The 15,053-nt window shown below is 43.6% G+C and overlaps 1 protein-coding gene across 3 annotated transcripts in view; it reads left to right on the forward strand.

Annotated features, from left to right (window-relative positions):
* The window catches only part of SHOC1 (shortage in chiasmata 1), a 203,922-nt gene that overhangs the window by 72,595 nt on the left and 116,274 nt on the right, over positions 1-15,053 (forward strand). For 2 of the 3 annotated variants that reach the window (XM_075594058.1, XM_075594064.1), the window contains exons 7-9: positions 1,868-1,949; positions 4,444-4,588; positions 10,393-10,491. In XM_075594058.1, the coding sequence (XP_075450173.1) occupies positions 1,868-1,949; positions 4,444-4,588; positions 10,393-10,491 (326 nt within the window). The remainder of the gene's footprint in view (positions 1-1,867; positions 1,950-4,443; positions 4,589-10,392; positions 10,492-15,053) is intronic. The other variant, XM_075594073.1, reaches the window with a different exon arrangement.

Here is a 15,053-nt window from a genome sequence, read left to right on the forward strand (position 1 = left end):
AATAAGGGCGATCGCACTGAGCATGACAGAAACAACGTCCCTACGTAATGAACTATGTATGCAATGAAGAAATGACTACATAGACATTTATACATGAATATTAAACAGCACATGAGTATTATTATATCGTTCATTTTATCTCAGATAAGCCACACATTACTTATTAAAGGACATAAGGGACATGTGAAGACCAGTTGTTTATAAGAGAACACATCGTTGTGCTTCCGGGATGCATATCCCCTACACCAGTGGTTACCTAACTTTTTCGGTTCAAGGCTCCCCAAGGCGATCAGGATTTTTCCGTGGCGCCCAAAGTAAAAACAAAGTTGTATATACATACCTAACAGTTGCAGTGCGCAGTTGGTATCTCTCTCAGACACACACTCTCTCTCTTAGACACACACTCTCTCTCTCAGACACACACTCTCGCTCTCAGACACACACTCTCGCTCTCTCAGACACACACTCTCGCTCTCACACACTCTCTCACTCTCAGACACTCTCTCAGACACTCTCACTCTCAGACACACTCACTCTCTCAGACACACTCACTCTCTCAGACACACTCTCACTCTCAGACACACTTTCTCAGACTCTCACTCTCTGACACTCTCTCACTCTCTCAGACACACACTCTCTCAGACACACTCTCTCTCAATCTGACATACTCTCTCTCACTCACTCTCTCAGACACACACTCTCTCACTCTCTCAGACACACTCACTCTCTATGACACACACTCTCAGACACACTCTCTCAGAGACACACTCTCACTCTCTCAGACACTCTCTCACTCTCTCAGACACTCTCTCACTCTCTGACACACACTCTCACTCTCTGACACACACTCTCTCACTCTCTCAGACACACTCTCTCTCACTCTCTCAGACACACTCTCTCTGACTCTCAAACACACACTCTCAGACACATCTCACTCACTCTCAGACACACTCTCTCACTCCCTCAGACTCAGACACACACTCTCCCACACTCTCAGACACACACTCTCTGACACACACTCTCCCAGACTCTCACTGATACACACACAGTCACTGATACACACACACACACACAGTCACTGATACACACACACACAGTCACTGATAAACACACACACAGTCACTGATACACACACACACACACACACACACACACAGTCACTGATACACACACACACACACACATACACACACACAGTCACTGATACACACACACACAGTCACTGATACACACACAGTCACTGATACACACATACACACACAGTGGAGAGCAGTGGAGAGCAGTGGAGAGCAGAGGCAGCGGATGTGAGTGACTGGGGGGGAGGGGGAGAGGAAGGAAAGGCAGGAGATCCGTGCAGGCGGCTCCCCGCCTCCCCCTGCACACAGTCACTGATACACACACACACAGTCACTGATACACACACACAGTCACTAATACACACACACACAGTCACTGATACACACACACACAGTCACTGATACACACACACACACTGATACACACACGCAGTGGAGAGCAGAGGCAGCGACGAATGTGAGTGACTGGGGGGGGTAGGGAGGAAAGCAGGAGATCCGTGCAGGTGGCTCCCCGCCTCCCCTTGCACACACCTCCAGGACAGGCAAACTCCCCCCCAGCACCCCCGCTACCTTCTCCTATCACCTAGGGCAGAAGGGGACGGGACACCGCGCAGCCACCAGCAGACAGAGGAGCCAGGAGCGGGAAGGCAGACACACACTCACCGTGTGCTCTGCACAAAGTGGAAGCCCCGCCCCCGGCTTCCTCTGACCTGCAGCTAATCCCCTGCGGCCCGGCCGGCGCACAGATTGGGAACCACTGCCCTACACTAATGTTTCCCTTTCCATCATAGAATGGACGTATCTATGGAGACAGAAGAAGAACAAAATGCCTTTAAAGAAGATTTCTGTGTGCTACCCATGAACACAGAAGAGGTTGGCCAGTTATGAATTAGACAAGCTAAATACATGTTACAAGTTATAAATTAACCATTAGAACAGCACATATTCTCATGTGTGTTGTAAACATTAATTTTGATAAATGTCTATCAGGTTAAGATGATAAAATGAGTCTGTGCTACAGTATGTTCTTTTTTCCTGAATAACAAACAAAATGTCTAACCTGTTCTAGCTCTTTTAATATATTCTATTTTAGTAGTTTGTTTACACAACATCCCAAAAATTGTTTTTTTTTCCAAAAACATTATTTTAGTAAAACACTGTGTAGAACTGAGGTTTGAAAAACCGGAACAGGACATTTGGTGGCGGCCATTTCACCGCCACCAAATGACGACTGGTTTTCGGCCACAGATGGCCCCTCTGCCGCAGCCGATCCACCGCTAGAACCTCTGCCTCTGGCTGCTTCTGAGGTACGTTTTACTGGTTAGGGTAGGAGGTTAATTGAAGGGTGTTTAGCGGTTAGCGTAGGGTTTTTTAGGGCAGGGGCTTTTAGGGGAAAGCTTAAGGTGGTAGGGGGTTTTAGGGTAGGGGTTAAGTTTAGGGTCTTACCTTTGCGTCGAAGCAGCCAGCGGTCATTTGGTCATGGTGAAATGTCCTAGACCGTGAAAAACTGCCTCATAGCTAACATCATAACAAATATTTGTTTACAATCCAGAATGCCCCTTCTTGTTACAACACATTAATCAATTGATTATACACAGCTGTCATGTAAGTGGCTGGTCTTATTGTTGTGTATTAAGATTAGAACTCAGTAGTATTACAGTTTAAACCTCTTCATCTATCTTCAGACACACACTAAACATCACTTAACTAATAAAGGAAAGTTTATTTGTTTGTTTTTCCTGCTGGCTAACACAATAACCCTTTAGTATAAATTCAGCAGGCACACCTGATGTAGAATAAAGCATTTTCATACAGACATCTTGGCCCATATTTATTAAGCTATGCTATGTCGTAAGACACCTTCCAGCACTGGAAGACATCTTACAAACTATTTATGTGAATGGGTAATAGCATGTCTCCCAACCCCAGGAGATATTATTGCTCAGCATCGTTTAGTAAATATGACCCCTTACATTAGCAAACAATGCTTATAGAAGGTGACAAGTAGCTAGCTGGAGGTTTCTCCCCACTAGGCCGTGTCCATAGATGGACAGGCCGTGCTGAGGCGTGCGGACGCTCCGCGCTGAGCCCCTGCATCCTCAATGAGGATGCCTTGAGAGGGGGCTCGCGCGAGCGTCCGCAGGCGTGCGGAGGAGTTGGAGGTTTCAGCCAAGCGCCAAGCTGTTTTTCTGCGCGCTGTCGGCTGAAAACCTCCAATGAGAGTGGGGCTGCGTCAACGTCACGGCGCCGTGATGTCAACGTCAGTGCGTCGCGGGCGATTGGCCCAGCGACGTCACTGCCCCGCCTCCCTAAGTCTCCCCCCACCTCCGATCGCGGACGCTGGCTCGCCTGTATGGGCATGAAATCGCCCAGCTTCTGCAGGCGAGCCTCAGCGTCCACGCGCCTCAGCACGGCTCCCCCCCTCTATGGCCCGGGCCTAAAGTGACCACCTAGCCAAGATCAAAGGTGCAGCTCCAGCCAGAGATGGGTTCACTTCAGTATGCAGCTTCTGAAGCTGTCCTGAAAAATAATTGTTATTAAAAGTTAAGTGTCAGCAAAATTAATTTCCTAAATATCCCATCCTAATGTAGCACCAATGCTGTTCCTGTAGCACCAAAGCTGGTCCCTTAAAAAATGTATCCAGGGCACTTTTGGCCATATTTACTAATCAATGCTACTCCATATCACACAATACACTGACGTGAGGCACCTTACAGCCCTGGGGAAACCTGGCCTCCTGGCTGCCTCTAACATTCATTTTCATTTTGCCTGAGTGTAATCTATCAAACAATATGTTACATTCTAACAAAAGGTGACACTGCTAATAGAGAAGATAATACAAAAGCAGCACCTGGTGATATAGTTACTCATTTACACAATTGTATGGCCAATATTACAGAGATAAGGAATATTGAAAGACTTTGCCTCTGTTACAGATCTAGATTATTCATTCAATAATTTGTGAGAAGTTTACTGTATAATAATGTTTATGTGGTTCAACATGTCATTCAACATGACATCATACATAGTAAATGTTTTAGCCATAGCTCTGTCTTAACATGTTCATTATGATCTGAGACCCGCTTATAATCTATGGCGCCATATGTACAGTACAGTACAGTACTTTGCATTACCCCATGTTTGATTTTAAGCGCTCTGCTACCTAGTAGCATCTGCTGGGAGCCCTGTATTCTGTTGGCTCTGAACACAGAAAGTAATGGCATTCCCTGAAAAAGGAGAATTCAAATTGTGAAATTCTTTAATTTCCATTGAGCTTAGAAAGAACTATGGCTGAGGCTGTCACGAGTGATAGAGCACCATATTAATGTGTATTAACATTGTGTTTTATCACATCTGCACTTAACAGTGCCTAATGTTGCCCTGTAAACTGGAAGTCCATATGAACGATGACTCCAAAGAAAGCGGATTCGGTGTATCAGAACTCATTATCCTCCTGGGACTCACTCCAGAAATGGAAACAGATGAGCACAAAGGACAGACAGTCACAGAAGGTAAAGGAGAAAGTAAAACCTATAAGAGATACATATAAAAGTTAAGAGGAAATGACCATCACCACAGCCTTTTACTAATAACATTGTGACATGTTTTAGCAATAGGTACACTGCTCCGTCTTTTGGAACTGCAATTGTAAATTGACTTACACCATTAACACACCATACTTGCCAGTATATACTCTAGAGAGGGAAATAATGGGGTAATTAAATAGCTAATATCTACAGTTATAACATTACAAGCAACCAGTTTAGAACCTAACACTTTGTGAAACCCCTTGGGGTGCTCACAAAAAGAATCCCTATATTGATGCACTCAACCTAATTATAATATTATTGGCAGTATATGACTGCCGAGTGTAATACTCAAAACATCAAGGACGACTAAGGACTAAAGTGGTCCCAAAAGACCCCACTAATAGAAAAAAATAATACAATTTTATTAACATATATGCTTGAAAAATAACAGACACAATGAGGTTAAAATGCAATGTAAATAAAATCCCATTGGTGAAACCAGACCTGCTGAGTAGTTGGTATATGAGGATGTATAAAGGACTGTTTGGTCACTAGCCTGGTAATTGCCCCTAGTGTTGGCAGCCAGTGTGAAATATAATAAGCAGAATCAATGTTGTGTCCCTCAAACATCCAAACCCCTCAACGTCATGTGGAGCTAGGAGTATGGAGTAGTGCTGAAAGCGAGAAGGGGTAAGGAGGAACAGAGGGATCGCTATGGTGAGGGATCGCTATGGTGAGTGTTCACATGTATAGGTGTAGCCACCAAAACAACTCAGCCCAGTGGTTCTGCTGCCCAACCTTACCTCCTATCTCTGTACAAAGCATGGAGGTGTACATGTAATGCGTCTAGTCAGGTAACAATAGCAGGTGCGCAAAAATCCCCCTGAATATAGTGCATGCCCCCGTGATACAACGGTGGGTACAAGTGTAGATGCGATGATGTAGCTATATATCTCAGAGTAACGGAATATCAAAAGGAAATCCTGTAACAGAATGACATGCTAGGTATCCATGTCATTCCACAGGAACAGTCGCCTCTAAGAAAATAGCATAATTGGTAACTCTGTACCGATAAATATAGGCCAGATGCAACACTTGGATGCCTCACCACCAGGTGTCAGGCTGCATCTAAAATATATGTATCAGCATAAAACAAATGAAAAGGCAGATGGCTATGGCTGTGAGTTACAGAGTGCAACAATGTGAACAAGAGGTACTGTACCTGCAGCTAGAGCCTCCCTACTGCACCGACACACTTTATTCGAGCAAATACCCAGTATGTACCTGGCAGATACCTGGAATGCGCCGCTCCTCACCTCTGACAAGCCCTGTTGCGTTTGCCTTCCAGCCTGGGTTCATGCCTGGCTGACGGGCGGCTGATCTGTTAAATGATAATGATTAGGATTTAATAGGCTGCAATGCTTCGCATGTCTACCAGATGGCATAAATTCATGAATTGTAATGCAGTATATATATATATACTGTGCAGTATTGCAGCCAGTGGGAATAAAATGCTTCAATCCCTGCCTGGAAAATAACCCAATGCACTCGGGCAGAAAACAGTCACAAACCTCAATACACCCGGGTATACCCGAATTCGTGGGACTAGCCGAGCTCGAATAAAGTGTGTCGCCAGTGTATGTGTGTGTAATCAATGTAATCACTTAGGCCTCGGCCAGGCTCCCTGCTGGCGTGCTGAGGCGCGCTGAGGCGCAGGGAAAGCGGGTGCTTTCCCTGGCCTTGCAGTTGCTTACCGCACGCGTTGTCAGCGGGCCGTCAGGGGGCGGGCACGTCACTGGCCGGGGGCGGGCCAGTGACGTCACGGAGCTGGTTCGCCCTCATTGGGCGAACCGCTCACGTGACCGGCCTGTCGCGCCGGCAAGCGGGGGAATTTTAAATTCCCCTAAGACCTGCGCTTCCACGCGCTTGCGGAAGCGCAGGTGAGCCCCTACTAAAGCCGCTCTAATTGCGGCTGTAAGGGCTCAGTGCTGAGCGGGAGCGCGCGTCAGCACGCTTCAGCAAGCAAGCGCTAAACATGGCCGAGGCCTTAGGAATAACATCTATCCATAGAAATATAATGGACTAAGAGAGCATTCATAATAGCCACAACACCATAATAATGTATGGAGGCTGACGCCAACGCAATACAACCCGTTTCCTCGTAGTTCCCAACTCCACTCTGCCGGTCTGTTCCCCATGCGGACGTCAGCGTCATGACGTCACAATAACCATTACACAATAAATATTACACTCTGCACTATATTTGCCTTTATTTCTTTTCACATATATCACTGAGTCACTTTGCGCTCCTCCTCTCCAAGAAGAAAAGTCGTTTATCATCTGGGTACTTGGAACAGTCCCCTATGAGGAAGTTGAGCTGCATATTACCTATTGTATACATTATATTTACCTATTATCACTGGGTGGTGAAGGTTATTAATTGTCTTTAGGTGTTTATTTGTGCTTTATTATATATCCACAACCACTGTTTTTTATTTCACTCCTTGGAAGCGCCCTGTTCACTACCTTTCCCCTTTCCCCCCTGCACTTACATTATTCTGTTTAGCATCATTTGTCACATGTGTTTTTCTGTAGGGGATACTGTTTGCTTGGAATTCAACTGATACATAATAGTTAATTTGGCAACAGTACCTCTTGTTCACATTGTTGCACTCTGTAACTCACAGCCATAGCCATCTGCCTTTTCATTTGTTTTATGCTGATACATATATTTTAGATACAGCCTGACACCTGGTGGTGAGGCATCCAAGTGTTGCATCTGGCCTATATTTATCGGTACAGAGTTACCAATTATGCTATTTTCTTAGAGGCGACTGTTGCTGTGGAAAGACATGGATAACTAGCATGTCATTCTGTTACAGGATTTCCTTTTGATATTCCGTTACTCTGAGATATATAGCTACATCATCGCATCTACAATTGTACCCACTGTTGTATCACGGGGGCATGCACTATATTCAGGGGGATTTTTGCGCACCTGCTATTGTTACCTGACTAGACGCATTACATGTACACCTCCACGCTTTGTACAGAGATAGGAGGTAAGGTTGGGCAGCAGAACCACTGGACTGAGTTGTTTTGGTGGCTACACCTATACATGTGAACACTCACCATAGCGATCATCCCTCTGCTCCTCCTTACCCCTTCTCGCTTTCAGCACTACTCCATACTCCTAGCTCCACATAACGTTGAGGGGTTCGGATGTTTGAGGGACACAACATTGATTCTGCTTATTATATTTCACACTGGCTGCCAACACTAGGGGCAATTACCAGGCTAGTGACCAAACAGTCCTTTATACATCCTCATATACCAACTACTCAGCAGGTCTGGTTTCACCAAGGGGATTTTATTTACATTGCATTTTAACCTCATTGTGTCTGTTATTTTTCAAGCATATATGTTAATAAAATTGTATTATTTTTTTCTATTAGTGGGGTCTTTTGGGACCACTTTAGTCCTTAGTCGTCCTTGATGTTTTGAGTATTACACTCGGCAGTCATATACTGCCAATAATATTATAATTAGGTTGAGTGCATCAATATACAGTAGGGATTCTTTTTGTGAGCACCCCAAGGGGTTTCACAAAGTGTTAGGTTCTAGTCAGGTTTCATCCCTGATGCACCACCTCTTTCTCTTACAACCGTGGATGATCATTGTATTATATTAGGTGAGCGGCAGATCGTGTTCATTTGGTGTGAAGCAACTAGTTTAGCCAGCAATTCCAACAAAATCCCAAATTACCAATTTACCCTATAGTTTGGAAACCAATGGTATTTCTGTATGCCTCAGTGTCTATGGCAAACGGTGATATGTATTCAGAAATGTTTTACCATGGGATTATATCACCATCAGAAAATGGAAAAAAATGTGTGGTGCTCTAAAAAAAAAAAAGCCTCAAAATATTTTACAAAAATTGCAAAGTTCAATGAATACATATAATGTTTCTTGAAATGAAACCCCCCCGGTAATGAATAAGGGATAACCAATCCATAGGACACAAAACAATCTTGCATGAATCACTCCTCTATTATAATCTGACTAGTGGGCTAGGACCCCCACGAACAATGTAGTAAGGGGCCACACAATAATAAAGTGCCCCAGCATAAGATATCAGAATGGAGTATTTGCTAGTGAAAATATAACTCACATTTGGAGTAGATAATGTCCTTAAGGATGTCCAAAATTCTTCTTTCCCAATGGGGGGTGTGCTTCCGTTTTTTCTGTAGATGGAATGGACACAAAGCAAGGAAAAAGCAGGCACTAATTCTCAAGGTGTCACCTTGAGAAGGAGCTCACGCTCGAAACGCGTTGGTGGGGGTCTGTGTACCCCGTAATCTAGCTGTATTTTTTTTGCTGGTTCCATTAAATCATTCTTTTTATGGGCACACGCTCTCCTGGATTTCATTCAATCTCTATTTTTTGTTTTCTTGAGAATTAGTGCCTGCTTTTTCCTTGCTTTGTGTACATTATATCACCATCCAGCATTCAGATATATTTTTAGGCATATTAGACTAGCTGATATAATGTGCATTGGAGACATGTGGAAATTACGTAGACTGACATTTCATTCCTCTATACTATAGCTCACACCTTGCAATGGCTAATCAGTATGGCAGGATCTCTTAAAAATTTCTATTCAGAGCATTATGAATGTAAAAACAATTGCTAGAATTCATCTATTAACAGACAAAATAGTGACATTTGCCCAAAAATAACTGCATTTGTATGGTTTTGTTAACTGCACTTTGTTTGTGCAGCTACTGCCCTTACTGCACTTACAGTACATAGCAAAATGTACGTTATAACTCTCGCACAAGAAGCACAGTCGCATGAAAGAAGTTTATTCAATTGGCCTAGATAAATGCAGCTTGACAGTCATGTTTCCTCATCATTCATTGTCTCTTAATAAATTACTTCTTTAACCTTTTGTTCATTTGCATTTGTCAACACGCATTACAATACCCCTGTTATAATTAGACCTACACAGCTGTTATCTCGCATCTGCAGAAAGCATTTGTTGCCATCATTCCTGGCTACCATCATGCGGTCCTGGGCATGAATTTGATTGAAAGGGATGTCATGACAAAGTGTGCTGTCAAACAGACAATTTTACAAGGGTAATTAATCCACAAATCAGCAGAATATCTATTAAAGGAAAAAAAAACATTTGAAAGCAGTGACATTTCTTCTTTGAAGATATCTGATGCTATTTGTGGTACCAGTATTGCTTAAAAGAGACAGGTCATGTTTGTTTTAATATATGCAGCCTTTGATTACCTTTTTTGAAAATGAATTAATTAGCTGCCAATCGATTCGTCCTCCCGTGATCGGTCAGCAGATATCCTGATTCCCAGGGTTCATGTAATGGCTGCCTTTCAGTTTGAATCAATCCTTCAGTCAGTGTAACTCAGCAGCTACAATGTATCCTGATGTTAGTAAGGTAACATTGACTATTGTTACAGTTTAGAGCTCAAAATGGTGGGAACATTGGTAACAAATGATCACAAACAGGAACGTGTTGAAAAAATCTTGCACTGCTGGGGAAGTCTGCTACAACCTGCTATAGAAATCAAAGGATTATCAGTATATTAAAACTCATTAAAATAGCATTGAGTCAAATAAATAAAAAAAAGGCAGTAAGTGTTATCGGATGCTACAGAAGTGATTTATTTAAAAAAAAAAAAAAACGTAGGATATTGGCTGAATTGAGTGGCAAAACATAACTTGTAATCCAAAATGTTTTATGACATTTCTGTTTGTAGGTTTTTTAACAAAAACAACAGGAGAAGTGGAAACGTTCGAGCACCACCTTACTAAACAAGACGTTGACTCCGCTAAATATGAAAACATCTTAGACCCAGGTATCAAAAAAAAAAGACAAAAGTAAATCAAGAGCAAATGCAACTTTGATATAGATAGTGTGTACTGAGTTATGGTACAATGCTAATCAGGATGGGGACGTGGCTAGAAAACATGGTAGGACGGATGGGGGGTGGAGTTGCACTTTATGTGAAGAGCAATATAAAAGCTACTTTAATACTAGGTACCGGAGAAAAGACAGACATTTTGGGTAAGAGAAGGCTGTCATTCATACTGGTGGGATTTACAGACCTCCAGGACAAGAAGAGGGATTGGACAGGGTGTTAATAGAGTGCTAAGATAGTAGTTAAAATAGAGATAATAAAGATATTAGTCTGCCACATGTGGACTGGTACAGAATGTCTATGCTGCAGGTTCAGTCAGAGGCAGGGGCATTCTGGTTTCCTTGCAGGGAGAATCTCAATCAATTGGTGTTGGGGCCCAAGGAATCAATGCTAGACTTAAGGCCTATAGGGACAAAGTTGGTGAGAACTGAGGTTCCAGTGATCATCAATCAGTATGACGTAGTATTAAAGACCGAGGCCCATATTTAAGGGATTCTATGACCTCAAGAGGTAGTTAAGTGCAGTGGAGGAGCAGTGGGAAAAATAAACTCTTATCAGGTGTAGTTACATACACTATAACTGGAGAAGCGCAAACGTAATCCCACTTCACAAAAGGAGAAGTAGGGAAGAGGCCGGTAACTACAGGTCAGTAGTGAGCAAATTGATGGAAGCACTTCTGAAAAGAAGATTTGTTAAATATCTAAAGTCCAGCAATGTACAATATCCCTGGCTTCATGGATTTAATGGGAGGAGATTGTGTCAAACAAGACTAATTGTTTTTTTGCCTGGGTGAATAATTTAATAGATCAGGGTGGAGAAGTTGACACTATTGCACATAGGGGCACATTTATTAAACTTCGATAAGTGCTTTAATGCACTATAAATACCATTTTAGTACGATATTGCATGTGTTTTTATTCACAAAGCTTCGGTAACAGTGCAATATCGCACTAAAACGGCTTTTTACCGAGCTATAACATTCTGGCTATAACAATTTGCATTTTTTGCCAGAATCTGCTATTCACTAAACTCTGATAAGCATATTGTACGATAAAAAATGGTATTCTTTTGACGCCAGCTAAAGGATGGTGCTATCAGAATATGCATAACAAGGAGTTTCTTTTCTTTTTACCCATGGATTCAATCCTATGCAGTAAAAATAAAATTATAGCTAATTTCATGACCTTAGCGGCTAACCGCTAAGGTAATTAAGGGGATTAATAACAGGCATTGCTTTGTTGTTGGTACAGGGGGTGGGTGAAGCTTGTAGTTGCCCCAGGGTGAGTGTTTAGGGCTTGCGGGAAGGTGGCAGTAGAAACTTTCGCAGTGATGGATTCAATGATTGTCTATAATATAGTAGATTATTCTGGAAGGAAAGTGGAGCGTCCATAGCGAGCAGATCCACCATGAAGGGCTGCCCCCCTCTGTATACAGGAATCAGGCGGTCATGTGCCGCCATTTCCATGCTGCCAGCGGTAATCGGGGGAACAGCACGTCCACTCTCGGGGGGCAGCTCCGGGGCGTTTTGAAAAGTAAAAGTTTCTGGTCGGGGAGGAAGAGAGAAACCTTTCTCTTTTAGGATTTTTAAGTGTTCATTTGCCGGGTCAGTGACTTATATATGATCGCACCAGGGCTGAGCCGTGTGTGTGGCGATATGTGGCGATATGTGGCGACCCGCTACTGGTATGGTAAACTTACTGATCAGATGTGCCCGGTAAGGGAGTGCTTCCGCCAGGTCTTTAATCAATGGCTGGTGGACCGTTAGATCAGGTAAGCCCGAGATACTCATACTGCCAGGTCGTGTCTGTAAAACTTGGTCCTGAGGTTGAGCATTGCTGTTTCTCTTCTGCAGCATTGCCACCTTGGGGTATTCAGGGGGAGATGGGCTGTGGGCTGTGGCTGTTCTTGGCCATGTTTTGCAGGCATGGTCACTTGTTGAATAGCGGTGCCCATTATTTCAGCTAGTTTTCTGTCAAATGTATCAAAGCATTTATCAATTTTTCATATCTTGCCTAATCCGTCTAGTTATCAGTTGTATGTAATCAGCATCAATTGTAGTTGTTGCCTCCTGTTGCACCCTCCCGGTCTGCGTGCACGTATCATGCATTTTAGACGCAAAACAGGCGTGGTACCGAGAATCTGTAATCTCTGAGGCATGATGCTTCTGCCGGCAGCCGGATTATTTGCACAACGACACTACTCCGGATTCCCCAAAAGCTTTGTCCACAGCTAGTAACTCCCACAGCACGGGCACCAGCACACACAGTAGATGTCGTAGAGGAGATAAATATCCCCAGAGCCGGCATGACACTCAGAGAGAGAGACAGTTTATGTACTGTAACAAGCCCTGAGCATGTGCTTCCCTTAAACTGCTACTGAGGCACAGGGTTAGGCCTCAGATTTTCTTTTAAGTATTGAGTTGTGGGGAAATCAATCAGATCAATAATGGTCTCAGTAGAGCAGGCTGATGGGACACTCCCAAGAGGCACCTTTTAATATGCACTTTGCTGTAGAAAATGAACGATGTCTGCGGATTGTTAGTAGGCCGTACGGGAGCTCCTGAGAAATGCAGCCATGTTACAGCTCTACCTCCTGGGAGTCACTGTTTAATTTTTAATGCGTAAATGTGCTATTATCCAGATCTAGATAATAGTAATGTTACCCATTATTGTACTGTATGTGTTGGGGGCTGGGGGAGGGTTATGTGGGGTAGAGGGGATGGGTAGTAGGGTTGTTGTATTTCAATGTTTATTGGGGGTAGAGGGAGTGGGTGAATGGGGGTGCTTGGACCAGGGTGGGTTGTTAGACCTACCGGGTGGGTAGCGGGAGGGGTTAACCCCTTCATTACCATAGCGGTTACCACCGCTATGGTAATGAAAGGGTTAACTCCTCCCGCAACCTTCCCAGAGGCCTAACCACCCACCCTGGTCCAATTAGCCCCATTCACCCACCCCCTGTACCCCCAATAAACCAGGTACTTTGGATTAACCCCTTCATTGCCAAAGCAGCTCGTCGGTAATGTAATGAAGCTGTTTTAATGTAAATTTTAATAATATAGCATTGTAGCAGGGATTCTCCTGAGCTGAACTGCATTAATTTCAGCCTCAGGGACCCCCTGCTTCCTAAGTTACAGGCCCCATTATTGGGTGCCTGAAAAAGCGCCACTGTGGGCGTGAAACGTGTGGGAGGAGGAGTTCTGTCCTATCTTTGTCTGTTTTTATGTAGGTGAATAAATGGATTTTACCTTCTAAATCAGCTGGTGAGTGTGGCGAAAATGGGGGTAATCAGCGCATTAATAAAGGCAGTGTGCTCAGCTGGTTACCCCTATTTCGTATTGGGGATAAAGGGGTTAATTTTATATGCTGTTCCCATGTACCATTCTCCCCTCTATGCATTGTTGTCCCTACCTGCAGTGCTGAATAACAGGGGCCGGTCCATTAAGACTGCTAATTTAGGAACGGAGTGATCCAGCACCCTGATTTTTGGTGTGCAGCCTCAGTGTAACCCCCCAAGAACACATATATTAAAAATATAACTTTGTCATAAGGGAAACATATATTTTTGATGTGCCTTTCTGTTGCAGTTTTAAAATGTACCGGCAGGATGCTATTTTTTTCTGCCTGCCTTTGTAATGCGTTAAGGAACAAATGTTATGCATATATGAGCCCCCTGTTGGGGAGATGCCGATGCGTCTAGGGGATGAAAGACCCCAGAGTCTTACAGTGTCACTTAATCAGGATGTTTCTGAGTAGCAGATCCTGTTACTCATCCTGGATATTCCACACCTTGGGACCAAACTCCATACATTGCGTCCCCAGAAATGACTGACCCCTTTTTACTTAGCAGTGCTACCAAGCTGCTTACTGAGCATGCTCAGAGTTACCTGGGCTGGCTGTAGGATTTGCCCATGTGACATGGCAGGTTCTGATAGGAGGAAGATAATTCCTTGCCAATGGGATGAGGCTAATGTAAACCCCACAGGCCCTTATCCTTAAAAAGGCCTGTAACCCTCATTCCTGTGTTGTTGTTGTTGTTGCTGTTGTTACCTGATTTCTTCAAGCGGATAAGATCTAAGTACAGCGGCTACGATTCCAGAATGCAAGGGGTTAAAAACATCGCAACAAGGAAACTTGCCTTGCTTCAGGATTTCGTTAGCCCTGCGGATTCCAGAACGAACCCCAAAGAACCAGAAAAGACTTTGCACTTTCACAGAAGGATTGGACTGGCTATTTATTTGGCAATTTGCAAAAGGACTACATTTTAAAAGACAATCTTCTGGTGCTTTGCACCTTTCTGGACATTATCCCCTGTTCCTATACCCGTAAGTGTAATTATTAAGTGTATTCTGCAGTTGTCGTGTGTTTGCTTATCAAGGGAATAAATCTCAGTTTATTTTGCTCAACCTGTTCTGCTCAATCAGGATCCACGAAATATAAATGTGTTATTAAGTGCGTCTCCCGTCACTGTGAATTTCCAACATTTTTTCACTCGTAGCGGCA

Source organism: Ascaphus truei, chromosome 1 (assembly GCF_040206685.1).
Source record: "Ascaphus truei isolate aAscTru1 chromosome 1, aAscTru1.hap1, whole genome shotgun sequence".
NCBI classification, from domain to species: Eukaryota; Metazoa; Chordata; class Amphibia; order Anura; family Ascaphidae; genus Ascaphus; species Ascaphus truei.